At 38.9% G+C, this 27,136-nt stretch overlaps 1 protein-coding gene across 1 annotated transcript in view; it reads left to right on the top strand.

The window, feature by feature from the left end:
• The first annotated feature begins 5,847 nt into the window (after positions 1-5,847).
• The window catches only part of prima1 (proline rich membrane anchor 1), a 39,374-nt gene continuing 18,085 nt past the window's right edge, over positions 5,848-27,136 (top strand). Inside the window, exons 1-3 of the mRNA XM_052098263.1 lie at positions 5,848-6,616; positions 7,852-8,002; positions 23,427-23,559. Coding sequence (XP_051954223.1) covers positions 6,524-6,616; positions 7,852-8,002; positions 23,427-23,559 — 377 coding nt within the window. The 5' untranslated portion in view covers positions 5,848-6,523. The remainder of the gene's footprint in view (positions 6,617-7,851; positions 8,003-23,426; positions 23,560-27,136) is intronic.

Raw genomic sequence — 27,136 nt, 5'->3', positions numbered from 1 at the left:
ATGTTCGGTTCACTTGGTTTTGTCGTGGCCTCTACATATTATCTCATGGGAACATGATAATATGCTGCGGCCACGAGATATTCATTCGTGGGAACGTCATATTAACTCGTATGAACGTCATAAGTCGTGGCCACGATATAACTTTGTCGAGGTAACGACATCCTTATGTCGTGGCCTCGAGATCTTATGTTGAGGGAATGACAACCATATGCTACAGCAATCTACTCTGACTTAATGTCAAATATAAAGCTAACATAACCGCAGTGCAGTATCCGTGGAGGCGTCCGGGACCGTTCAACTGGTCAATGATGAATCTGAATATTTAATTCAGGCCAGCACTTTTGCCGATGGCAAAGCCCATTAAACAAGAATGCGCTTCAGGTGTCTTTCACTTATAACGTACCCATGTCTTAATGCCAGAGACCGCATTATATATTTATATGACAGTCCTAATTAAAAGTAAAATGTTATTTAATTAGTCATTTCCATCTCATGCCGATGGCTGTAGCATATGGTTACAGTGACGGATGTCGTTCCCTCAACATAAGATCTCGAGGCCACGACTTCACATCGCGTGGCCACAACATAAATATGTCGTTACCTCGACATAAGATCTCGAGGCCACGACATAAGGATGTCGTTACCTCGACAAAATGATATCGTAGCCACAACTTATTATCATGTTCAAACGAGTTAATGTGACATTCCCACAAATTAATATCTCGTGGCAACAGCATATTGTCACGTTCCAATGAGTTAATATGTAGTGGCTACAACAAAACCAGCTAAAACAAATTCAGATCAATTGTCAATATAAAGGTGAAGTGTGCAATTTGTCTGCCAATACTGTGATGCAAATGAAATTGCAACAATGTTTTCAAACAGGGTTCTTATACATGCCCACTGTCTTCCATTGGTTTGAGAAACAGATAGTCCAACCCCAAATGGGACAATGTTTTTATGTTGTGCTGGTTTTTAGAGATAGAGAGTGAGTAGTGTTTATACTTCTCAGAGAAAAAAAATCAACCTACAAATGGCTATAGTTGACTTTGCACCTTATTGACTCTCACCACTTAACCTTTAAAACACTTGTGCAGAAAAGAGCAATTCTGCCAAAATTACAGTACATGTTGTTGCACAGGAGAACAAATAATTGGTTTCCCTGTTACAGTATCACAGCATAGACTTTTGGATAGGCATGCTCTGTAGCAATTTACCTCAGGGATTGGATGAGCTTGCAAAGGCTTTTGGCAGTGTTAGGCTTGTCCTGACAGAAAGTGCAGTGTGCTCCCTGAGCACTGAGGGATACCTTGTTGGATTTGCTTCTCTGCAGCTGGCCACTCAGGCTCTTCCACTCCAGATCGATTTACTGTTGAGAACAGGCCTTAAATCACAGCGCCATGGCTGTGCTGACTCAACTCCACTCCACTCCTTGACTTGGGGCAGAAAAAAATCAGCAAGAAACGAAAGGCAGTCATAACATCATCTATCATCACCCGCTCCCTCCATCTCAGGACAAAACATACCCATGCCCCCACCCACCCAGGACTGTGCTTCAGCTGCATTATATCCAAGTGCTCTCCCATGCTTTGATAAAGCATTACATCATTGAGAGCGGAGAGACAGTGCGAGCAAAATGTAATGTTTTGCAACATGTTATTAGAGCTGACATAGAGTTATGCAGTAGTAGGGAACTCTTATCTGAAAGACAAGCATAATAGGTATATGTTAGAATTCATAATGTTTTAATCTAAAAGGTCACAAACTATTTGTTCATATACATAGATCACTGGGCTTATGTCATGAAACACTGAACATTGTTATAAATACAAATGATCAACATATTTAAGCAATATCACACGAGCAAGAGTGTGATATGGCCCTACATCAGCACTGCTGTGATTCAACCACTGAGTGCTGTAGGGAATCACAGCAGTGCTGATTTAGGGCCTTATGCATGACAGCGAGGGCCTTAAGCATGACAGCGAGTGTGATATTGATTATATACAACAGTTAGGAAAAATTAGGAAAACATTGTTTGCATTTGTGCATGGAACTACTTCCTAATGCGACGAATCAGAATCTTGCTTGTTCAAAACAAATGATGTATCCTCCGTTAGTAATTCAAAAATGTCACTTCAGAAATAATATCACGGCTTGTGCTGTTTCGAACAAGTTAGTGGATAAACAAGGATAGACGTGAGCGAGTGAGTGGGTGTGTGTGTGTGTGTGTGTGTGTGTGTGTGTGTGTGTGTGTGTGTGTGTGTGTGTGTGTGTGAGAGAGAGAGAGAAAGAGAGAAGGAGCGTGTGTGATCACCTGTTGCCAGACTGAAGCAGAGATGCTGTCAGCTTTCTGGAGATCAGATTTCTCAGTGGAAAAATAGCTGTCCAAGCGGGGGTAATTCTCCCTATTTCGCAGTAGCCGGTGAAAGAGTCTTTCACTATAAAAACTGCAATGACCTCTGCCATTTTGAACAGTACTTTTTCTCCTATGTGAAACTCCAGTAAGAGTAAGTAATGAGTTGTGTAATTAATCTGTCTGTAGTGTCTCTCAGCTGTGATGAGCCATAATGCTGAAGTTGTTCATTTAAAGCTGTTTAAAGCTATTTTCTAGCTGTGATGCATATATATATATATATATATATATATATATATATATATATATATATATATATATATATATATATATGCAGTGTATATAACAAGCACAACCCATTTTTTAAATCATGTCATATTTTTGTGTTCCTTAACCTGGAGTTAACAAGTACAATATACAATACAATCAAAAGTTGTGGTGAGCTACAGTATAATTGTGCTGATACCAAGTATTCAAACAAGTAATGAGGATCCTGGAACTGTACACCAGAGTAATTACTGTAATCCTGTGATTGAGGTTTGTGAGATTCATAGCTAGTCTAGTTAACATAAAATACAATTCTGAAAAGCCATAGATGTTGGAATTCAAAGCACATGAGCAATGATGTGTGTGTATGGAACATGGACATCACAAAGTGCGCTTATCATCAATAGTGTTTTCAAGCACACTTTTGAATTGCCTAATTCCTCACTGAAATAAATCACATGAATACATGTAGTTTTTCTGCATGAGTGACCAGTTCAATTTAGAAATGGAGATAATTGCAAATGTACTTATTATGAATGACTGTAGAATTGCAAGATGTTCCTCATTTTAATTACTTTTCTGAAAATGGATGGAACTGCTTCCATCTTCTCTCAGAATTGTATACCATTTTTGTCCTCCATGACAAAAGCCACTTTAACCATTTATCTTTAACCATTATCACTGTCATCGTGAAAGTCAATTTCTTTGAATAAACATACTGTGAGTATAATCTCACTCACTCAATACCTCATCTAAGCAGAATTTAACTACAAATAGAACAGTAAATATATACAAATAAAAACAGTTAAACCACAAATTATTAGGCTAACCAAACCAAATGTGTTAAGCCATAAATAACAACTTTTGTGTATTACATTTTTGTCAAAGAATATTTGTCAAAAACCTACAAAAGGCACAATAAAACTGATCTGTAAACAGACAAATTACTTAAATAAAACACAAATATATAGTATATTGGGCCCTTTTGTCTTTAAACTACAAACATGTTTGTTCACAATCATTTGGATTGTGTTGTGCTATTTTTATTTTATTTTTTTTGTGCACATCCTGAAAACCTTTCTAACTTCTTGAGTAATTCCCAGAGGTCTCTTTGATCTCTTTTAAAATGACACTACTGACACCAAGTCAACTGAGATGATTCAGGTGGTCTACAAATCTACTTTATTACTGTAAATCTGGCACCAACCTGAGACCTCAAGAAGGTTTTTAAGGTGCAAGGTTCTCCCAAACCTTATTGCATCTGCCAATATATAGTGCAGTCAGTTTGATTCACAATTCCCTTCCATCTTCAGCAGAAAAAGCCCAGAATAGATGAAGGGTCTCTTTTGGTGAGCAAATAAAGAATTCAAGGCAAGGAGATAAGGCACAGAAATTAAAAACACCAAGAGAAAGTAAAAGAGGCAGTGTATGCTCATCTTGATTGAACATAGGCCTAATGGCCTGGACTCAATTGGATGAACAATCAGACAGATCAACCTTAACGTACCCGGAGCCATCAATCTCCATTTTAACCAGATTATAGCACCCTTTAAGGTTGGTCAGCAGGCAGGGGAGAGTACAGCTGCAGACCAAGCCCAGCTTCCTGGCATCTGGCTGTGGAATCAGCTATAATCTGAATACACCCCTCCCAGTTCTGCAACCCCTCGTCCTATTTCTAATCTACTCTGCAGTATACGCCATGTCTCAACTAATGAAAGGGCATTAACTTGGACTAGAGCCTATCACTAAAACCAAGCACTTACTTTGATTCTGATTGACTGCATTTGTCCAGCACTCAGGAGAATGTGTGCACTGTATGGTGACTGCATCTCAAATAGCATTGCATTGATCTATGTATATCTTTTAAGAAAAGTATACCAGTGAGGTAGCCTTTAATATAAAGTATTGACTCATAACAAAATAATATTACTGTGAGTTTGCCTCTTTCAGATTATTTGATAAAGTTGTGTTTAAACTGTGGTTACACTTAACAATCCTGGCATTTACCAAGTGAACAAATCAAAATATCTATAAGTTAATATTTAAGATCCAATGAATGTTCACTGTGATTAAACAGAAGCAACACATTGGAGACACAGTGACCGAGGTGTTGGCCATAAAGCAAGAACTATAAATTAAGATTCAATTTATTTTGGGTAGAATTTATTGCTTTGGTGATTTAGAGGAGCAACCACAATTAGAATGATTACATCAGAGGGCACCTCGGTCTATTACATTTTAAGAAGGAGGGGGTTTTAGTGCAAAAGTGAAAGCTGATACCACACAAAGAGGTGGAATAATTATCTACACTATCAATCATATTTCAACTGACATAGAATCATACAAATTAAATTAAAAAAGCATAAATATTTTGAATATTAGAAGAGATATTCTTCTAAAAATCTTAATTTGTGTTTAGCAGAAGAAAGAAAGTCATACAAATATGAGATGGCATGAGGGTGAGCAAATGATGAGAGAATTTTTCATTTTAGGTGAACTGTTCCTTTAACACTGAAAAACTAATATGATACTATACAGGGCACGTAGAGGGCCCTTACATAAATGGACAGAAATGTACAAATGGCATATGTTATACTGAAGGCATGGTCTAATAATTTAAGCAGAAAACCTATGGTTATGTAATACTGTATTTGACAGTACAGATTTAAGCTCTGCTCTGGACCAAACTGCAGTTTTTGCACAAATACTACATTTGGCTTTTGTCATATTATATCGATTCCTTTAGAAAACATCTTCATATTTGAATTTCATCTAAAACTAAAAACTATATACAGACACAAGTCTACCTGAAATTAAAATGTTTATAGCCTGGCACATGTAGCCTACCTCCTTCTTAAAACTTTGCTGCAAATTCAGACATTGGACCTGTATTTCAACACTTTCACTGGCAACTACACTTAATTTTATTTAGTTTATGTTCATAGGCCTATCACAATTAGACTGTAGTTTAATATGATCCATTATTTAAGACTCTTAATTAATGTTCTCACTGTTCATCTCAGATCCGATTTAGTGGTAATAAATACACAGAGATATCCTTTCATAATAACAGGCAAGCCAATATTAAAATTCTGCCATCTGAACAAAAGCTAAGGATGGCAAAACTGCCCCCCTCCCCCAGACTCACTCACTCACTCACTCTCTCTCTCTCTCTCTCTCTCTCTCTCTCTAGTGTGTCTTCTCTGCACTCGCCCCGACTACATGCACCCGTGTCTGACGCGGTGACCTATCTAATCGTAACCCTAAGGGTCCTCGTTGACTACAGTATCCCAGTCTGTTCGGAAGCTATTTAAAACGTGAGATTCCGTAGGCAACGTAAATGGCTAGAACATTAACAGCGTAATCTTTGCACGCATCTCGCACTGGAAGCTTCACGTCAGGTGCTGCTGTAGAAGTGATGAAGAGGTGAATCCCCAGTCTACAGTTTTGGAACTGCTCGTGCACCGGTGCTCGAACGATTAACCGAATGAACGCATGTGTACTGTCAGTAACTTCTATACGGAATGACTGACATCATCTCATCATGATGTATGGCGAGAAATGAATCTTGAGTTTGACACCAGCAGAATCGTGTGCCAGTCTCCGCGCGCTGGAGAACTTTGCCTCGCAACTCTTGAGATCGCGCCGCGCGGTTGATCAACAACTTTCCTCATAAACAGAGCTCGTGTCCGCTTCCGTATGTCGTTTCAAACCCTTCTATGTCACCATTTATTATCGCTCTAATCGGACGAGAATGTTTCAGAGACCATATCTGTTCAAACTCGAGGAAAACATCGCTGGAAAACCTTGAGGAGCGGATTAAATTGCTGATAATAAATGACTTTTCTGCGTCTCAATCTCGCGTCCTCGCCAGGTGGACTGTGAAGAGACAGAGGAGGAATGTTTATCCGAAATTTATTGCCGCTCAGTTTGGGGGTTTTGCCGTTATTGTTTAATCACTGTTTTCTCGCAGTATTTCTTCCATTATTGCAGGTAAGTTCGTCTGAGGAGCAGCTGAGTCGTTGACGATAATTCATAGTCAGGTACAGACCGTGGCGATAGTGGAAGTGCACGTGCATAACAGTCACCATCTGTTTCTCTGATGCGCTGATGTGGAAATCACATTGAGCGACTATCTTTAGCATCAGAGCCACCAATGTATTTCTATATCCCTTTGTGTACACTGACAACAATCTTAACCTAAAATATGCTTAATGAGATAACAAATTAACTGATTCAAGTCAAAAATCAACCTGAATACATTAGGTTGCACCAACAAACTAAATGTTAGATCAGGTACAAATAGCTCCTTAAGGTGACCGTGCAGATTACAGTGTGCATTTTGTACGCTCAGCGAGTCACTGTCAGATCCTATTGTCATTTTGGAATGCACAACTACATAGATCACATCATTAAGGGCATACACCTGCAGTCTAAATGTTTATGCTTAAAACATTTAATCACTCATACAATCTATTTAAACTTTGAGAATAATTCAAATATTTCACATTAATGCAAGTCTAATGTAAAGTATCTGTAAACAAACATATCAAATGCAGGTCCACATTTTGTCATTACACATCCAAGTAGTAGTTTTTCTTAATAGTGCATACTGCATGTGTGTGCACTATTGACATACTAATTTTCTGTTTTAAATAGCAGCTGGTGCACCCCTCCGCTCAGTTCCAGCATTAGATAAAGTTGTTGTTAATAAATCGTTTTCTGGATGCATGGCAGTGGGTCTTGTACTACTGTCCCCGGTGACAACAGAGCTCACAAGACTAGTACAAGTGTTTCCTGTATGGCCTATTAGGGGGAGGCAATGTCAGGGTTCACCCCTTGTTACTCCCACTTCTCTGGGGATGTGAGGATCTTCGGTGTGGGTGGGTGCTCTCTTTGAGAGACCTCAGCCTCCACACACCCTTCATTCTCCACTTTAGTAGGAGGGAGCTCCCATTCGCCAGTGTGCGGAGAGAAAAAAGAGAGAGTGCGTGTGTTTGTAATGTTTTGTTTTTTGCCTTCATTGTAAATTCTAAGGGCTATTAGGAAAAATCTCCTTTCATTGCTTATCACCAACATCTTACCATGGCTTTTCGCTGTACTATACATAACAATGGAACGTGTACTTTTGAATATTTTTGATTGCTCATATAGGACAAAGAATGAAAGTCACTGCTGAAAGAAAAAAAAAAACACTAACCCAATTTGTGTTCACCTTTTTACCCTAGTTTACAAAAGGGGAGCTCCAGAAGTCATGCTCCAGACCCACAGTGGCACCATTTGGAGGGAACTGCCAGTTGCCATGCCATTGTAGGCCCTACCCACCATTACCACCTCCACCCCCTCCTCCACCACCCCCAAGGCTCCTGGCTCCAACTGGTGAGTATTGCTACCCCTTTGCTCATGTTAGGACCGCTGTTTGCGGGGTTTGCAGGGTACTTAACACTGGACCATTGTTTAAGAATATAATACTGTGTAACAATTAAAAGATGGCAAAGGGGGAAACTGGGACCGGCTTGACAAACACGTAGACATAAAAAGACACACACAAACAGGTTTTGTGCATCTCTCTCCCCCGTCTGCCACTGTCTCCTCTCCTTAAATACTCCCACTGCCCCTCACTGGAATACGAGTCTGGTGTGACACACAGGTGGACCTCATTCACCGCTTATCTTCCCGTCCACGCTCTGCCCAGACGCAGCTCGGCCCCACCCTGCTCACCACATACCCTCATCGCCAAACTCAAATCTGGGAATTCTCGGGCCTGTGACATACTTCCCCACCCCCAACGTCCATTTCTAGGGAGGGAGCGTTGATGCGTCAGGATTGTCTCTGGGTCCAATCCACATGTGCCTGGGAGTAGGAATAGGACGAGGGAGAGGGAGAGAATAGAGAGAGAGGAGGAAGCAGAGAGAGAAAGATGGGCTCGCCAGCCCCGGACACACCATCAAAGGCCCTCAGCTCGCTTTACTGCTTCCGTCTGCAGCGCCGGGTGATGGCACTGGACCCCTCTGCCATTCTTATCGGTTGCCAGTTGACGCTGAGGTCCAGCGCCACCATATCGCGCACTCTCTCAGCGTCGCAGTCTTCAGTCAGCGGTGAGGACTCCTTGACGGCACATTCTTCCTCCATCCTGGGTTTCGGCACCAATGTAACTATTCAAAGATGGCAAAGGAGGAAGCTGGGACTGGCTTGACCTAACCCATTTAATAAGCACTTTTAAGTGTATAAAAAAAAAAAACATGCACTGCTTTTTAGACAGCTAAGTCTGAACATAAAAAGACACACACAAACAGGCTTTGTGCATCTCTCTCCCCCATCTGCCGCTGTCTCCTCTCCTTAAATACTCCCACCGCCCCTCACTGGAACGCAAGACCGGTGTGGCACACAGGTGGACCTCATTCACAGCTTATCTTCCTGGCCTCACTCTGCCCAGATGCCGCTCGGCCCCGCCCTGCTTGCCACATATTGATTATGACCGCAGAGAATGTTTTGGAATGAAAGAGCACAGTTTGTGCTCATACTGTAATGCAACAGTTTGTGTTTATTTACATTTCTGTGCATCAGAGAATGTTAAATTCACGTTAATTTACCTTTCTCAGCATCACACATCAATCTTGCAAACTAGAATTTTCACACGCAAGTATGTTTTTAAGAAATAGTTCACCCAAAAATGATCATTTTCTCATCATTTGCACACCCTCATGCCCTCCCAGATGTGTGAGATTCTTTCTTCTTTTGAACACAAAAAAAAGATTTTTAGAAGAATATTTAATCTTTGAATGTCCATACAGTGCAAGTCAATGATGGCCTGAACTTTGAAGCTCCAAAAAGCACATAAAAGCAGCATAAAAGTAATCCATACTACTCCAGTGGTTAAATCCATGTCTTCAGAAGTGATATGATTGGTGTAGGTGAGAAAAAGATCAACATTTAAGTTCTTTTTACCATAAATTCTCCTCCCCGTCCAGTAGGTGCCGATATGCACAAAGAATGCAAATCGCCACACTTATCAATTCTCTTCTGAAGACATGGATTTAACCACTGGAGTCTTTATGTGTGGTCACCATTCACTTGCATTGGTAGGATTTGCAGGTCTGAAATATTCTTCTAAATATCCTTGTTTGTGTTCAGCAGACATACATATCTGGGATGGCATGAAGGTGAGTAAATGATACGAGAAGTTTAATTTTTGGGTGAACTATCCCTTTAAAGCTGCAAGATTTATTTTTTGGTTACAATTAACAAAAGTCCATTATTGAGTGAGTCTTAACCTGATTCTCTATGGAAATCATACAATGATGATTTTTATTTTGATTTGTTGGGACAAATTTGGCTCGAAATTGCAGGCTTACGTAATTCGCCCTTGCGTGTTTACGTCATGTCGGTAAGCTCAAAAAGGAGGACCGGCTACTGTCTGTCTCATCAGGTGCGTATGTTGGCTGGGGAAGCAATTGTTGTTCAATCAACCGCAGGTCTGGACTGCAGTGGGATGACGGTATTCTCAGAATGGATGTTTAATTTTTAACTGAATGCCAAAGTTGTTTACTTGCTAAAATGCTTGGATATGTTTTCTGGAAGGGTTGTTGAAGCTTATATTGGTTGTCTTGCTTTATAGGAGTTGAACATCACTCGAGGATATTGTGTTTACACATCCCGATGTGTTAAATAGATTTCATTTTCCAGTGGAGTTGCTCTGTAACATGTTTACTACAATAGTTCTGAGTATTTATTATAAGATTGCTGCAGTTTAGAGATGAGTGTGTGTGTTGTCTCTAAGTGTGTGTGCCGCTGTTTTCTCATTTGTTTTACCCCAGTCACAGAAATGTGCATTTGTTATAACTTTTCATTCACTGCCCCCATAGCAGATATTCAAACACAGAACACAATTTCAAATTGCATCTACAAGCTGCTATATGTACAAGGTGGTTCCTCATGAATGTATCCTCATCTCAAGTTGTTTAAAAAGTACCAATTTCATTGCAGAGGAATGTTTATTTTTATTAATTTGTTAAGCGTGTAACCATCTCTCTATTATAATTTTACTTCCAAAAAAAGAAAAAAAAAATGATTAAAGAAACTGATTATTGTAATTGTAATATTGCATATTTCTGCAGATTATATTAAATTGTATTAAAGTACATCAACATCATTATTGAATCCTCGTGTTGTGTTTTCATATAACAGTCTTATTGTTTGCAGTGCATAGACCTACTATTATAGTATTACGGTTCACGTGCATTGGCCACTGTGGCTGTAGAATGTAATATATAAAATATTCGTTTTCAATTGAACTCATAATAGCCATTTTATGAGTTTCACATCTTGTACATTACAAACATTAATGTGAAGTTGATAAAACACTTGAAAATTAATATGAAAAAATATAAATTCTATTTTTTTTATCTTCCTTAATGCAAGTTATATCTCGGTTATAAATGTTTAAGCGAATTACACTATAACGTGTAAATAGCACGTCATGACTCCGGCTCTGCTGGCAAAAATCTTTGAGTGATCACAGAGAAAGCAGGTATCCTATACCTTGAGATTCATCCGCCAGTAGAGCACTGCCAAATCACAATTCACGTAAAATGTACTTCTGCAAATTGCTTACAATTTTATGCTTCAACCACTAGAGGGACAAAAGTTAGTTAGCAACCCCGATCTCACGAAAATTCGTTCATATTTTACAAGTTGGCTATTTCGTACGATTTAGTTCCTATGAATTTGTACGATTTCATCACGTGCAAATGCCTGGATGTGTAATGCAGAAGTAAGCATGAGATCCGCACGTGAGGTGTCAAGGTCATGCTTATTAATATTATGCCCTTACCCAAACTCAGTCTAAACCTAACCGATTAGTAGAGTGTGTAAAAATGACAGAAAGCTGTTGTGTGTGACAGAATCAAGTAATTTTCATGTATTAGGTGTCCAGCGACATCATTGGCTGTAGTGAAGGTCATACAATATCATACGAATTAGCCAGATTTAGAAATGTCATACAAATCCTTACGATTTTGCTGTGAGAGTGTGTTTTACATAGTGTAGCTTTAAGTTGTCAGAATTTGCTGTGAGTCCTGTCCCTTAAATGAATGAATTGACTTTGGCCGCACACTATCCCATTAAGAACGGTGTGTTTATAAAGTTAATTTAATCAGATTTTGTTGCTGTCGTGTCGAAGGTAGCTTATATCAGTTTAATAGATTGCCTCTTCTCTGAAACAATTTTCATTTCCCCAAACCTCTCATTTTGAGTAATGAACATGGTCGTAAAGTACGCTGCTGTTTGCAATTGACACAAAGCTCAATCTGGTTCATTACAGGAGGTGGAAACTTTAGATTTGTCATCAGGGGTCCCTGTCAAGAATGAAGGAAAGCCAGATCAATGAGGCTTCAGCATTGAAAGGGTTGTGAAATCAATCTGCCCGTGTACAATTTTAGCCTTCAACTTTTGGTCATGTACCCTTACAACAACAGCAAGCTCTTGAGAAAGGTATTCATAAGAATTTATGACATATATATTAGTGTTTTTACCTGCCTCATGTTTAGATGATTGCTACATTTACAGAAATCAATCAGTCAAAATCAATCATTACCATGAAAGGCCAGACGCATACAGTATTAGTTTTATGACATCCTGGCTATCGATTTGGTTGTGCTTTTAGTCTGTGACATGAAATGCTTGAGGGCTAGATACAACATAGCTATTAACAGCTGTATTAGTGCAGAGGATTTAACAAAAGGGGATCATGATAAGTAGTCAATTGAAGGCAGACATCAGGCTTTGCCTTTAGGGGCAAAATTGCTTTAACATTAGCTTATTAAAAATATTAATGAGGAAGTTCTGGTTAATGAGGACACCCACACCTGTCTGTATTAAATGAGTGATAAAATATTTAAATTGAGAAATGTATTAATAGTGGCAAAGGAAAGCCATTTAAAGAGGGCCTGATTGCAATAAAAAGCACTGAAGCCCTAAAACTATTAGTCGGATTAAAACTTCAAGTTTTACGTTGGCTGAATATATGAATTTCAATTGCATAAATGTTCCAAGTCACATGTTAGGCTATCCCCCTGGATAAACATGATCAAAAGGTTAAGCTTACTGATACAAATAAAGCTACAAGATGTGGTTTAAGGGCCTGTTTATCACACATCCTCCTTATCCACCATGGACAATGCTATATTGTATTTATCTGTATTGCAATGAAAGTCTTCAATAACATATAGGAACAGACACGCGCATTTTGATTGAAACCTTAATATCACCAACGTGTACAAATGTTTATCGCAAGATTAGTCTGAATCTATTTTTAGCAGAACTGCTGAGGAGGTAGATGAGGGGAAGTAGATTTCATGAAATTGCTCCTGGGCTCTCTGAACACTCTCTTAAGCCCAAAAAAGGGCATGCATGGCAGTCAGACTACATAGCTAACTCATCTAACTTCACAGAGGTGCTCTAGAGACACTAGGCTTGCCTTTGTGACAAATCACAGTAACCTAAAAGCCCCTTGAGCCCTTCTTCCCAGGGTTTTTTCTTTAGCTGCAAAGAATACTGTTATTTTTACAGTGCTTACCCATGTGTCACTAAGTTGCTGTAAGCACAGGCCATAGAAGCAAAGGGCAAATTGCTACTGGAGTGTCTGTAGCCTACTTGATATTAATAAGCCATAAACAGAATAGTATTTTTAGATGACTGATTTTTAATTCAATTGCTTTATATATCATGAGAGATTATTGCTTTGTTTTGACTGTCAAACCATGAAAATTCACTAATTACAAACCTATTCTGAGTTTGAGAGTAATGTTATTGAAATCTAGGCAGAATGTTTATGCCTAAAAACAACAGCATAACACACTGAGCTTTGAAATGGCAAGTACTTTTCTACTCGTGTTAGCTCTTCTCCCTTGGGGCCTGTCGACTTGACTCCCCCTCCTGACAATCAAAGTAAGGGAAAGAAAAAGCAAAGCTAATGTCTCTCTGTCCAGAGGGCTGATTTGTCTTGCAAGTGTATCGGCCTGTTTATGCTAATTCAAAGCTTGTCAACATTAATTACGTGTTTCAGCATCATAGGAAGTAATTAAGTATAGCTAAATCGAAAACACATTATGACACAAATAAAGTGAATTTGTCTCTTCATAACTTCCCATAGGTAACCAGGCAACACCACGGCAGGTGACGGCTAATGCAAACACATATTTCTGAGATACCAGGAAATGTTTTTGGTTGGATGCTGTTATCTTCGGAGCTGTGACTGATTGCATAAAATGTTCTCTCTTATCACACCTCCGAATTATTCAAATATGTGCAAGAAGGATAGCTTGCCATAGGGAAAATTGCTGTGTCAGAAGTGTAAAGTTTTCTTGCATTGCGAAAAGGAAGCCAATGGCTCTGGCTCTGAAGTGCTACATTATATAAAGATGTAAGAGAATTGGTGCATGGTTGAGGATCACACAGTTTAATATTGACACAAATAACTCAATGCTCTTCATCCACAGCTAGTGCTTTGTTTTGTAGTTGCTCAGTAGACATTATATTCCTCAGTGAATGTGTTGAATTTGCAGATGTAATAGGTTTATATGTAACGGGAGCCAGCTGGTATGTAATAGATTTGCGGTATGTGTAAACCTCACTCCCCGCGACTAGCCTAAGAGACTGTAGCCTTTTGCCTCCTCATTAGTGCGCCTGCCTCCCATGCTAGCATACACCGGTTCGAATCCCGTTTGGAGTGGGTCAAGCAGGACCGGTTCCATAAACAATGTTACCCAAAGCGTGGAAGTGGTCATGCTGGCTGCAGTTTATATCAATGCTTTTTGGCTCTGTGATAATCCTCAGTTTATATTTGTAATGACTTGTGAGGAACAGGAGGAGGCAGACGAGTGGTTAGGATCCAAGAGCGGTTTTATTGAATAAGCACAAAAATAAACAAACTCAGGAACAAAGTAAAAGGTCCACGATGGGAAAACACCAACTAAGAATACCGGATTAAACATAGGAGGGGTGCAGGAGTGACTGAGCAGCGCACATCCACGGAGGAAAGGGGAAACCTGAAACGACAGGAGGGTAACCTCGAAAGAACAGACAGACTGGCAGGGAACACGAACGGAGAGAGCGAGTCACAACAGACATGAGCGAAAACATGGAACGTCAACGCACGACAACGGGAAGGGAAAACAGCGGGGTTTAAATAAAGAGACATGGTAATGACAAAATGACAGACAGGTGCGGACAATAACACGCAGACAGGGCCGGAAACGACGGGAAGAAAGGAAGTGTAGTTTTCACAGAGACAGTGAAACACGGGCGGACAACAAGGAAGACATGACAGGGAGCATGAACGGTAAAACAGAAAACACGGGGCGGACAACACGAAACACGGTGCAGACGACGCGAAACATGGTGCAGATGACACGAAACACAGTGCAGGTGACACGAAACATGGTGCGGGTGACAAATGAAAAATAAGCAAGTTTGTGACATTTACACATTGAATTATTGTGTTCAAAACAATTAGATTTCCTTGCTTCCCCTGAAGCACATAAGATGGTCTTTGGAACATTCTCAAATTATGCTGGGATAACATGGATCATCAGGTTTTACACAAACTTGCAGAGTCCATATCAGCTTAAATACTGTTTTCATTAAAGCATACCAAATAAACATAATAAATAATGACATTTTCATTAAAGGGGTCATATAATGCCATTTTTGTACAAGTTAATATGAATCTTTAGGGTCTAAATGAAAACTTTGTAATATACTTTTATTAAAAATTCTCATTAGTATTTTAAGAAAACACTAATTTTACCTGCTCAAAAACAGCTCTATTTTCAGCACGCTGTTTCAGTGCATATGACTTTAAATGATAATGAGCTTTGGTCACCCCGCCCCTCCATTCTCTAATATAAAGGTTAATAAAACGTTACACTTACTTCTTCTGGAGGTGCAGAGGGAATATAAATAGTTGGTACCGAATCTTTTTTCAGAAGCAGCTTCTTAGCAAAACCAGCTTTATACTGACCCTCGTTTATAAAGCAGTCTGGTGAAAAATGATTCGCGCAAACATGAACGCATTGACGTTGCTCGTGGGGAATATTCCCATCGTAAACAAAACTCAGCCACTGCGTCTTCAGCGGTTCAGATTTAGGAACATCAAAATGACTGCTGTGTTCGTTATTACACTGAAGAACAGAACACCACAATCGCTTAGGCGCCATTCTGCTCCAGTGTATCAACAATGATGACGGACTATGATTGACAGCTTGCTCACGAGCGAGGGCGGGTCTGTGTTGAAACACTGCTGTCAATCAACAATCCTGGGAGGGGCGTCCGACCGTGTGACGTCACACGGTCGAACGGCTCGATTTGAGGCAGGGGAAAATATATAAGGAGAATAAAACAAAAACACTGGATGGATTTTTATCATAATAGGATGGTTGTGTACAGGCACAGCCAACACACATTTCAGTACAATCAACTTGAAAAAGTGCATGTACCATTATATGGTTAAACATTTAACTCAAATTGTATAGTTGGTAATATAGTTTGTTATGAAAAATGTATTAGAAGTATTTTCAAAGGCCTTTAGACTCTTTATATTTTTTAGGATTTTTTGTGGACAGCTTGCGAGACTGGCTCTAGATGACATGATGTGTGATTTGCTGGGTTTCCATTCAACTATTTTTTATGCAAATATTCAATTTCCACTGATTAAAACCTGAATGTAAATTCTTGATATGTGCTTAAACTCTCAAAATTAATTTAAAAGGTTGCATGCTAGGCAGAGGTTAATTTTCTACAGTTTTGCATAAGTCAAAATGCTCATTAAGGTGATGGAAACAGATTATTTGACAATTTTTGCATGTATTACAGATATGTGATAGCTTGATGTGACTGGCCTAACTAAAGGTCCGACTTTGTGCAAGTTCTTCAAAAAAAGCCATTGGCATTCGGAAGTGTTGAACCCACAGCTTGTCATTAAAATGGGTCCTCACAATCCTGCTGGCAGTGTATGGGCATAGCAGCCATTTCAGCCCTCATTACATGAGATATTACACTCATTATGTGGTGTCTTCTGGCAGCATTCTATAAAACAATGTACAATTGCTCCAATATGGCAAATACAACTCTTCCCCAATTCAGCAGCTCCTTCAAGACAAGGCGGGCTCCCACAAGATAATATGCATGACGCAGTGGATGGAAATGCGCTATGATTCACATTTTCCTTAGTCTAATTTTTAGAAATGCACTTAAAAATATGAAACATTTGAATGGAAACCCAGCCAAAATCCATCCCCACAAAAGCATAACACCAGTTTGAGAGTTTGTGCACTGATAACTGGACCATAGCACAGAAGGATGAGGGGTGTAACACCCACCCTAGATTTCTCTTACTGTGAAATTGGGAAACTCACCTGACATAAAGCTTATTTTTTTGATGAATCAGGAGCATTTAACCTCTACATATAGACTCGCACACTGATAAATTCACCATACTCTCTGTCCAATGTGTTGTCCAACCTATTTGCTAATGTTACATGGATTGATCCCCCATGATCCAGTTTATCTTATTTGAGAGGACATTAGTAATTGATGAGCATTAGCAGCTTGACAGTTATTGGCTGTTAGCCATTAGATTGCTCTGTGCACACGCGTGTTAGCTAAGCAGACATTGCCAATGAATTTCAGACACTCAAGTAGTGTTAGCTTGGAGGAGAGGCCACAAAGCACTTCTTTATGTACAGCTGATTAATGCTTTCCAGTTTAGGTCAATTGCATACTAGGGAGGCTCATCATAACTCTCATGAGACAGTGGTTTAGTTTTCAAGTTTTATTTGTTGTATTTCAATGTCCTCATTTGAGAATATTATTTCAAAATATAATTAGGGTGGAAAGAGGTTGTATTGACAAAAGTTTTTAACAAACTTCTGAAACTCATTATAAAAAATGCTATTTGGGATGGGCACATACATTTGCATATAAATCTAGCCACTGCCCTGGTTACTATCTTTGCAAATTCAGAATAAGTATCGCATTTTCTTGTGTACATTGCATCGAGGCTTGCCTGAGTTGGCTTAATGCTTTTCACAACCTGTGTGAATATTTTTACCTCAGGATGCCTGGATGCACATGTTTGAAGATTGGTTGTGCTTCAGGGATATTTTATTCTGGGCGTTGCACGCGTAACAAACTGCATTGCTCATATCAAATTTGATTTCTCATATCCACTGCATAATACATTTGAAAATAATTTGAAATCTGCCATCTTTGCTCATGGACATCAACACTGTTCTGCATCAAGGTTCTTTTGAGCCAATCACTTGAGCCATAAATCCTATGTGACTAATTAGTCTAGAGCCGCAGGAAAATGATACATGACAATGCTGATTGGCTGGTGGCACCACAAGAAGGTGCCAAACCCCTTTGCTAGCAATGATCCTGGGACCATTTCAAAATTCTATATGTACTACTGAAAATATTTGTACCCATTTTGCACTGTTTTGTAATTGTTTTTCTATGTAAACATGCAAAAGACAATCATCTTTGTTGTACTACATCCCACTGTGTTCAGCATCTTATACAGGGTGGTGTGTTTTTAGATGTGATGTGAACATAAACATTTTTAAAAAAGCATCTTGAGACACCTGCATTCCGTTCCATTCGTTGCACCGTGTTTAGCTTTTTTAGCACAAGAATGAATGCTGGTTGATCATTGATATTTCAGACTAGTGAGTATATTTGCATAATTGCAAGAATAGATGGCACTGCTGAAGTCGGTATTACCTCTTTCTAGCTTTTGCTCTTTCTGTTGTGCATCTAGCCCAGTGCCACTGGCAAATGTCAGGAGTCACGGTCTGGCTCTGCCATGCCCCCTCAGCTGAAGTGGCTGAGGACGTGCTAGCTTTAATTAAAGAGGGTTTTGGGATGTGTGCCAGAGAATTTCAGAGTCATCTTCATCGATCACCATCACCGTCTCATCTAGCTCTCCACACCTCCACAGCTCTTGAATCATTGTTGTACTCTTTTTATTATTTTTTTTTATTTTACCACTCATCATTGGAAGATGGAGTTATATTTTTCCTGTTGAGTATGACTAACAAGGTAGGCTGGGGAATGCAGCAGTTTAATTTACGTTAGCTCCATGGTTAACTCAATTAGTAGTAATATAATCTGAATATTTGTGAAATTAAACCCAGCAACATCCACTTCTTTTTCATCAAATATGAGTCAAGAATCATGAAAACTACTTAAAAGTCTTTTACTTTGCCCCTTGTGTGGCAGTCTACTAAACAAAAAGTGCAGAGCTCGGCTCAGATGGAGTTAATGTTTGTTTTATGTCTGTATGTCAGTCCTCTTATTTTAAAATCAGTTTTGCCTAGGCAATTCAGAGCCTTGTAACTCCATTAAACAGCAGAGTAGGTACAAAAATAGCTTAATCTAATAGGCCTGGTTCTCTCTCTCTGCCATCATGAGACCGATCCTCTGATCTGTCTGCTGCTCCTTTATCATAGATATGAGACTTTGCTGCTTTAAAATGTTCCTCACAATGTATACATTTCAGGTACTCACATCAAACTTACAAATCCAGGCTTTTTCTGTTGGATTACAATACTAAAATACTTTTCAGGCTCACCTTTGAATGATCAGGTGAACATTAGGTCCAGCTATTGTAGCTGTTGAAACTGTCACGGAATGCAGAGAGACAAGTTCAAAAACAGGGATTTATTAAATACAACAAAAAAGGAGCAAAACCAAAATAAAACTCCCACAAGGGGGAAAAAACAAACAAAACAGAAACAAAACAAGCCACCCAAATGTCACGAGTGCACATCGCCAAGACCATGAGGCAATATACACCCATGCCAACTGTCAGAGAAGACGAGAGAATGCGTAGCAACGGCAAACAAATCGATGCCACGCATTCTCACACTAAACGAAACCTAAGCGTACATCGCAAGGCAAATGCCACGCAATGCACGCAACAGGCGACAAAAACAAGACAGGACACCTGTGCAAGAGTTCGGTCACACACACACACAACAACTTAGATCAAAGTGACCGAACCTCAGCACAACATGATGACAGCTCGCGACCCGGGCACGCAACACCAGCGCGACACGAGGTAAACCCGTGTTTGTGAGAGACAGACAAACTATTGACACAAGTTCATGCTGCTAAGATTATATAAGCTTGATGCCCCCACGTCAATAACAGATGTACATGGAGCACGAGTATCCAGATCCCGAAACTGAACCAGACAGGAAGTCAGGATCCAGACACTGTGTTCCCGACATGAAACAAGATAGACCAAAGAACGCACTGCAGGGAATATAACCGAAATTGTGTGCTCACACAAAGACAAACAACGAAACACAAGACATATATGGGGCGATAATGCCATGGTCCTGTCAGAAAAAAAAACCAGACTGACACAGTGACAGGACCGTGACAGAAACATGGATTGATTTAAAGATAAAGTTCACCCAAAAATGAAAATTTCACTTTCATCTTGTTCCAAACCCTCATGACTTTTTTTCTTCTGTGAAACATAAAAGGAGATGTTAGACAGTATGTTAGTCTTAGTCACCATATACTTTTATTGCATCTTTTTTTCATACAATGAAAATGAACCGTGACTGAAGCTGTCATTCGACAGATTCTCCTTTTGTGTTCCAGAGAAGAAAGAAAGTCATATGGTTTGGAACAACATAAAATTGTGTAAATGATGACTGAAAGTTAGGGAGCTATCTTTTTAACACCTCAAACATTTTTAAGCATAACAATGATTGCATGTGATACATTCACAAATGATGTATTGATAGGACTACTGGAGATCATCTCTTTGGGGCAGCCACTGTTTTTCAGTAATCACATATAGCGTGTGTTGGGCCAGCTGAGACTGAGGAGTCTCAAAGACGGGACATGTCTCCCTAGCACCCACCACAAAGATGGCCACACTCATTATGAACATTTCACTCTTTGCTCTTAAGTTAGCAGACTGGGAGCATATGCAGAAGTCAACCTAATTTGACATGAATGAACCCTCTACAAGCAGACAGATTTTGTGCATTGTGATATAGAGACAGCATACTGTAAGGATGAGTAAATTATGAGAGAATTATAGTTTTTGGGTGAGCTATCCTTTCCCAAACAAGTGACTGGAAGGAGATGAAATAGTTTGGAAAAAATATCAAATCCTTAAAGATGCAAAACAGTCTTGATATTTACTATCACTGTCTGTCACTGTGGTTACAGGCATTACTCAAGGTTATAGTTAGAGATGGGGATTTCCTGTTCATACCGGCATTATTCGGTCCGCTCCTGTCTGCCCTTGTATGTACAGGAGAACATGAACCTGTTTGAAAATACAGTTGTCATTCCCAAACAGTGACTGTTTGACCATAGCCTTTGACATTTGAATAAGGTCACTGAGGTCATCTTTGCACTAATCTAGACCCTTGCTACAAGGCCATCAAGAGGTAAGACTATCATTAGCTCTCATGCTAGTTTTACTTGTAGATTGTTGATGCCAAATGTATTTATTTATGTATTTCACTTTATCTCTTCCATTAGTTGTTGTTGCCCCAGCAAAATGTCACTCCCTGGAGGATAATGTGATCAAGGAACTGGCATTAATTAGATGTAACAAAAGACTAACAGGATTGATTGTGGTATTAAGGACACATGAAAAAAAAAACTATATATTGATTACAAGTTAAAAACAAAATTAGGAAGAAATGTTTGAAACATTTGGATTAGGAAAAGGAAAATGGGTATAGGAATGGGTTGTTGAATGACAACATTGTTCTGTACATTGCTTAAATTAAAGAGCAAACTCCCTACGCTACAATATTAACACTACATAATAATAGGAATAACCAATCCGATTTATTTCACAACCTAGCGAGCATCTACTTAGACAGCATTTTTGTAGGTCATCAGTAAAGTCTCTGAGTTAGAGTCTGTAATCAGTAAAAGAGTTACATTCAGCTCTTAGTTGCATTATTTCTGCAGATATCTGTTTGTGTTTATTCAGTCTGTCCTGAATGGAGGCATGGGAGCATTGATCAGGATGATAAACATCAGGAAGAAACCCACATATGGTTGCTAATGCATTGGTCTTGACCCAAGGGAGAATTATTCAGTGATTTATACTCAAGAGCTGATGGCTAGTGCATCACAGCCCTTTAATTAATGGTAGGCTTGAGTGGATAGTGAAAAATAATAGCGCAAGGTCTCTAGGGTTGCTCCTGTGTAACAGGACTTTCTGTAGTTTCAGTAGCTTAACTGCTAGATCATGGCACTCGATACCAAGAGCATAGGTTTGATTAAAAAAAAACACATCTACATACAGTATCTTTAATGTACTACAACTCACTTTTGCTAAAAGTACCTGCCAAGTGAATACATGTTAATGTAAACAGTGTCACAACATAGGTACTGCCAATGGCTCATACAGACAAGGTAGTAAAAGAACTTAAAATTTCAAATATGACACCCAAAATGGCTTCTGAACTGTTTTGCAAATGACACTCTATACTGTACACTTAGGCTATGCACTCGGCCATCTAGTGTATAAATTCTCAAAGCATATAATCAAAAACGTTTGTCTCAAATAGAACACTAATGTTTTTAGCCTTTTTCAGCTGACAGATGTGATGTTTTTAACCAGGGGTGGGGAACATCAGGCCACAGGGCATTATTAGGCAAGACGTTTTGCCCGGCCCGTGAGGCCATTTAAAAAAAAATGGCCTTGATTCAATTAACTATAAAAACATTACAATTAAAATAATTATTAAAAATTAGATAGACCTTTTAGGTTTTTTTCTTGGTGCTTGAACACATAAAGGAATGCACACTTTAATTTCAACCTACAATCAGAAATTGCAAGCAATTGTAAGGCTTGTGGATAATTTCATAAATACTTGAATGGCTCTTGAATGAACACACAAGATGTGTTCCCGCTAGCTTTAGCAACCTCAGTCTAACACTTTTCCTAAGTGATGTACATATTTACATGGTGTGGGGTGATGGTAAAGCATTAATCTTGCAAGGTTCTGTTGTTGCCATATTTACCAGTAATTACAATTGGTTTGTCCAACCCCAAATAGTTTTTTTGTTTTTGTTTTGAAGAAATACATAATCTGGGGGTACTAGTATTACTCTTCTTCTTGTTTTCTTTTTTGTGTGAAAACACTACTCACACTTTTTACACTTCAAACTTCCATAGATTAGTGCAGAAGTATGCGATTTGAGATGAAGCTATTGTTATCGGAACTGATGGAAACTCTCCAAATCTCAGAACAGATACAGTATATCTGAATCCACGGCTCAAATCTAAAAGCTATTTATAAAGCCAAAGGGAGAGTGAGTGAGGCACGGTTGTAGAAAGTGAGAGGCAGAAAAATAGAGAAGTCCCATGTGATCATGAGGTCAATGATTTTGTTAATTAGCCTTCTCCTGTGCATTCTCCTGTAAAGCAGGGTGGCACTATCAGTTCCCAGCCAGAAATAATCCTAACTTAAAAGTGGTGGGGAAGGTAGAGGACCCTGATGCACTAAAATGTTTCTGGATGAGACGGCTGCAAAATTGTCCAAATAAAGCGCTTCTCGGATATGGAACGATAAGTGTAGTAGAGCAGCATACTGCACTCTTATGATTGGGCCATTGAGCTGTGTACTGTAGGTGTGAGAAACCACACTGACAGTATTGTACTAAGTATTGTTCACTACATATACTCTGCCTTGATGTACTGTATTTCTTTGTGATTCACATGGTTTTTAACACGTTGTCTCTTTTCTAGTGGCTCCCTCCACTGTATCCCCCACAACGTCCTGGAGGAGAGAGATGCAGATCTTGGTCCTGGGGACTGTAAGCTGTGCATCTGTGGTTTTCCTCCTTCTGACTGTTATCATTTGCTACAAGGCCATCAAGAGGTAAAACTGCCAATAGGGCTCACTTGTAGAATGTTTTATGCCAAATTTATAAATTTTTGTATTTCACTTTATCTCTTGGATTACTTGTTGTTTTCCCACCAAAATGTTGTCACTTCTTGGAGGATGATGTCATTAAGGAACTAGTCTCAACTCAGCCTTAGACAGCATGCCCATGATCTGTGCTCTTTGTCTGATGCACATAGCACATGAAACTGAAAAACACTTTCTGAAGTGAATCAGTCCTAATCTGACTGGCTGTTTTGGTGGAACTTCCACAAATAGAGACACACAAAACTTTTTAGCAGTCCATCTGGAAAAGGAGTCATATTCTCAAATTTCCATGTTAATACAATGAGCACTTTTGAGAACAAAATAATCACCAGATTTGACGAAGTTGCCAGGTTAGTGGCATCAAACCTTTTAAAGATATTCAGAGTTTCATAGGAGGGACATTGCAGAGTTACTGTAGGGCTGTGAAATTCTCAGTGATGAGTTTTTTTGTGCTGTTCTCAAACTTTCTACACTTTTTTTTTTTTTTTTGCTATTTTTTGCTCATGGAGATTGAGTGCCATTATTACAATTATTTCTTTCCCATTTCTGTCTTTTTTATGGCATCATATTTCTCCGCCAACCTGTGTGTAATGGCAAAACCAACTGTGATTGGTGGCTTTACATGTCAGTTATAAAATTTTTCATGTCTTTGTGGGCGGTTCTTGGCCAATATAAGATGCTAAATGGTCTAGACCTTTGCCATTTTAGTCAAAGGTCTGACTACACAAGACTGTTAGGATATGGCTTTTGTTAGTTAAAAGGATATTACAAAAGACTGACAGGATGGAATGGAATATTGAGGACATAGAAAAAAACTTTTTGCTAATTGATTACCAATTAAAAACAATATTCACAAGAAAAGTATCGGCATATCCAAAACTAAATAAATAAATAGAAACTCCAGAGGTTTGACAAATTAAATGTGATAATTGCATAATGTGTCGAACCATTTAAACACAGTATTTACCAAATATTGGATGTTTCACAACCTAATGAGCCCATGCCTAGACAGCATGTTTGGGCCTAATTCTGAGTCTTCAGAATTCAGTCTTGCCATGAAGATAATCATCTTTTTTATTTAATTTGTTTTACTGAATCTCAATACAATGTTCATTTATGCCTCAATGCAAAAAAATACCACCCTAATTTCTCAAGCTGATGTTGGCTTACTTTTGTAAAGCCAATCACAAGACACCATTAGCGTTTAATCTGTGTCAGCTTCATGCTTCCTTAATATAACATTATAACAAGACAAATAGATGTCTCCCTTTCTTGAGATAATTATTGTATGAAACATGAATTGTGAATGATGTAGTTTTAGTTGAACTGTTATCATAAGCTGTCGCAATTCTGTGTTAAGAAAAACAATGACATTGAAAATGTTTGGAAATGGGGATGTGTTTTGTACTGCTGGTGCTGTTTGAGGTGAAGTAGAAGGCATAAGCATTGCGTGGTGTATCAGCCTTAAGCTGCTCTTGTGGTTTGGTACCAGTGACATGCTGTCAAGGGAACAGCTGAGAGGCCTGTCAAATCAGCTACAGACTCTGGAAATGGCCTCAAACATTCCAAATCACTCACACAGCTAGAAAGGAAAGAGGCTCCCAGACTCTCTTTGATATACCCTGGGCTACACAATGACAACACATAGATGGATCTGAAATGTTTATTAATTTTTTTTTTTAAATAAATTATTTCTGAAGCCTGATAGAAGGGTTTAGGTAGACATAAATGGTGACATTTAATACATGCTGTCATTCAACAGTTTATCACTTTTAGCCATGCACAAACCTGTTTATTTCCTTTACCTCAGTCTCTGCAGTAACAGATTTTTCCTCTTATGAGCTGTGGTGATTACGCATACTGCCCTACAAAGCAAAAAGGCAGTAACTACGCAGAGTGCAGAACTGAGAAAAATGACTTTAAAGTTATCCTGTCATCCAGCATAAGTAGTTGTAGGTAGATTATTGGACATGTGGCTGTTTTGTTACTTTATGTTAGCTTATTCTTTGTACATATCAATCCTCATATTTAATTTTATATTTTACCCCTATTTTGCAGTTACTGTATTCTTGCTTTGTATTAATAACCAAAAACATGGCACCATACCAAGGAAAAAGGCGGTAACTACAGATTCTCCAAAAACTATTTTGCCACAACTTGGGCTCTGGGTGTGTTATACACTGTATTTGAAATAATTGGAACCATTTGTTTTCCTGAACATGGATATACCAAACCCAAACTAATTTGACCATTTTAGGTCAATATTTTCCACCCAGAAGCTGTTCTGATGCTGAAACGGCTGCTTAAAGTCTCACATTGCTAAGCTGTGTCAAGGCCCAAATTGGGAAAATTTATTTTGAATAGGACCACATGCTTTTCTAGTTATTGAATATTTTTCCACCGCTGGTTGGATTATAACTTTGTGACATGAACAACAAAATGATGACATGGCATCGGCGATGATGTGAAGTTACAGAGGATAAAGTTACAGCTAGGAGCAGGGAGGATCAGGGGCAGGTAAGCAAAGCTATTTAAAACATCGCCTGTCAATTAGCATAATGCTATCTGAATGGACCTCTGAGAGGAAGTCCCGCCCTGGTGGCTGACAGGTGTTTAAATTGTGATAGCCTAGCCTCTAAATGTTTAATCTGTCACTGTTACTTACCATTCTCCGGGTATTTTCTTTTCAATGCCATTTCGACCATCTTCTTTCCCCGGCTTTGTGCCATCTCAAACAAAATTTGTGTGAAGTTAGAAGTGTGAAATCGCAAATGTTAAAACCGTCCCGTGAGGATGCCGCGAAGTCAGCTGTGTGTGTGTTCACCATGGAAACAGTAACAGTAAAAAACGGTTATTTTTTGTTAGGTAAAACATAACAAGAATACAGTAATGGATGTTAATGTACTCTTGCTTTGTTTCACTAGGGCTTTTTACAGTTACTGTACAAACGACTACCATTTTTCTCCAAAACAACACACATTTGAGATAAGATGTTTTGTCACATAACAAAGGATGCCTTGAATGTCATGAAAATGATAATAACTCATTTTTGACCAAAAATGCAGTTACTGCCTTTTTGTTTTGTAGGGCAGCATACTCATTAAACGTTTTTTCAAAAAAGGTTTGGCTACATCACATTTTGTGAAAATCTGTCAAAATCCCATGTGAACGAGACTGACCATATAGAGGTACATTTTTCATAGAAAAGATGTTTTGTGTATGAAGGGACATTGTTTCACACAGTCATGTCTAATGATCTAAATAAAACAAATTCAAGTTTGTTTTAGAGATAATAAAGCAAATTTAGTAACATAACCCTTATTTCTTGGTACAAATGGACTGAATAGAATTTTTTTTAAAACAGGACATTTACAAACTTATTACTGCCTTCAGTCACTCCATCAGATGCCATTTTTATACCTTCAACTAACCACCGAATTACACACGCAAGATTTTGAGATATCAAAGGCAGCGAAGGAACAGATGAAGGCATCTTTGTAGACAGGATGTGTAGGAAACATTGGAG

Source organism: Xyrauchen texanus, chromosome 30 (assembly GCF_025860055.1).
Source record: "Xyrauchen texanus isolate HMW12.3.18 chromosome 30, RBS_HiC_50CHRs, whole genome shotgun sequence".
Taxonomy (NCBI): Eukaryota; Metazoa; Chordata; class Actinopteri; order Cypriniformes; family Catostomidae; genus Xyrauchen; species Xyrauchen texanus.
This window is presented reverse-complemented; position numbering and strand designations above follow the sequence as displayed.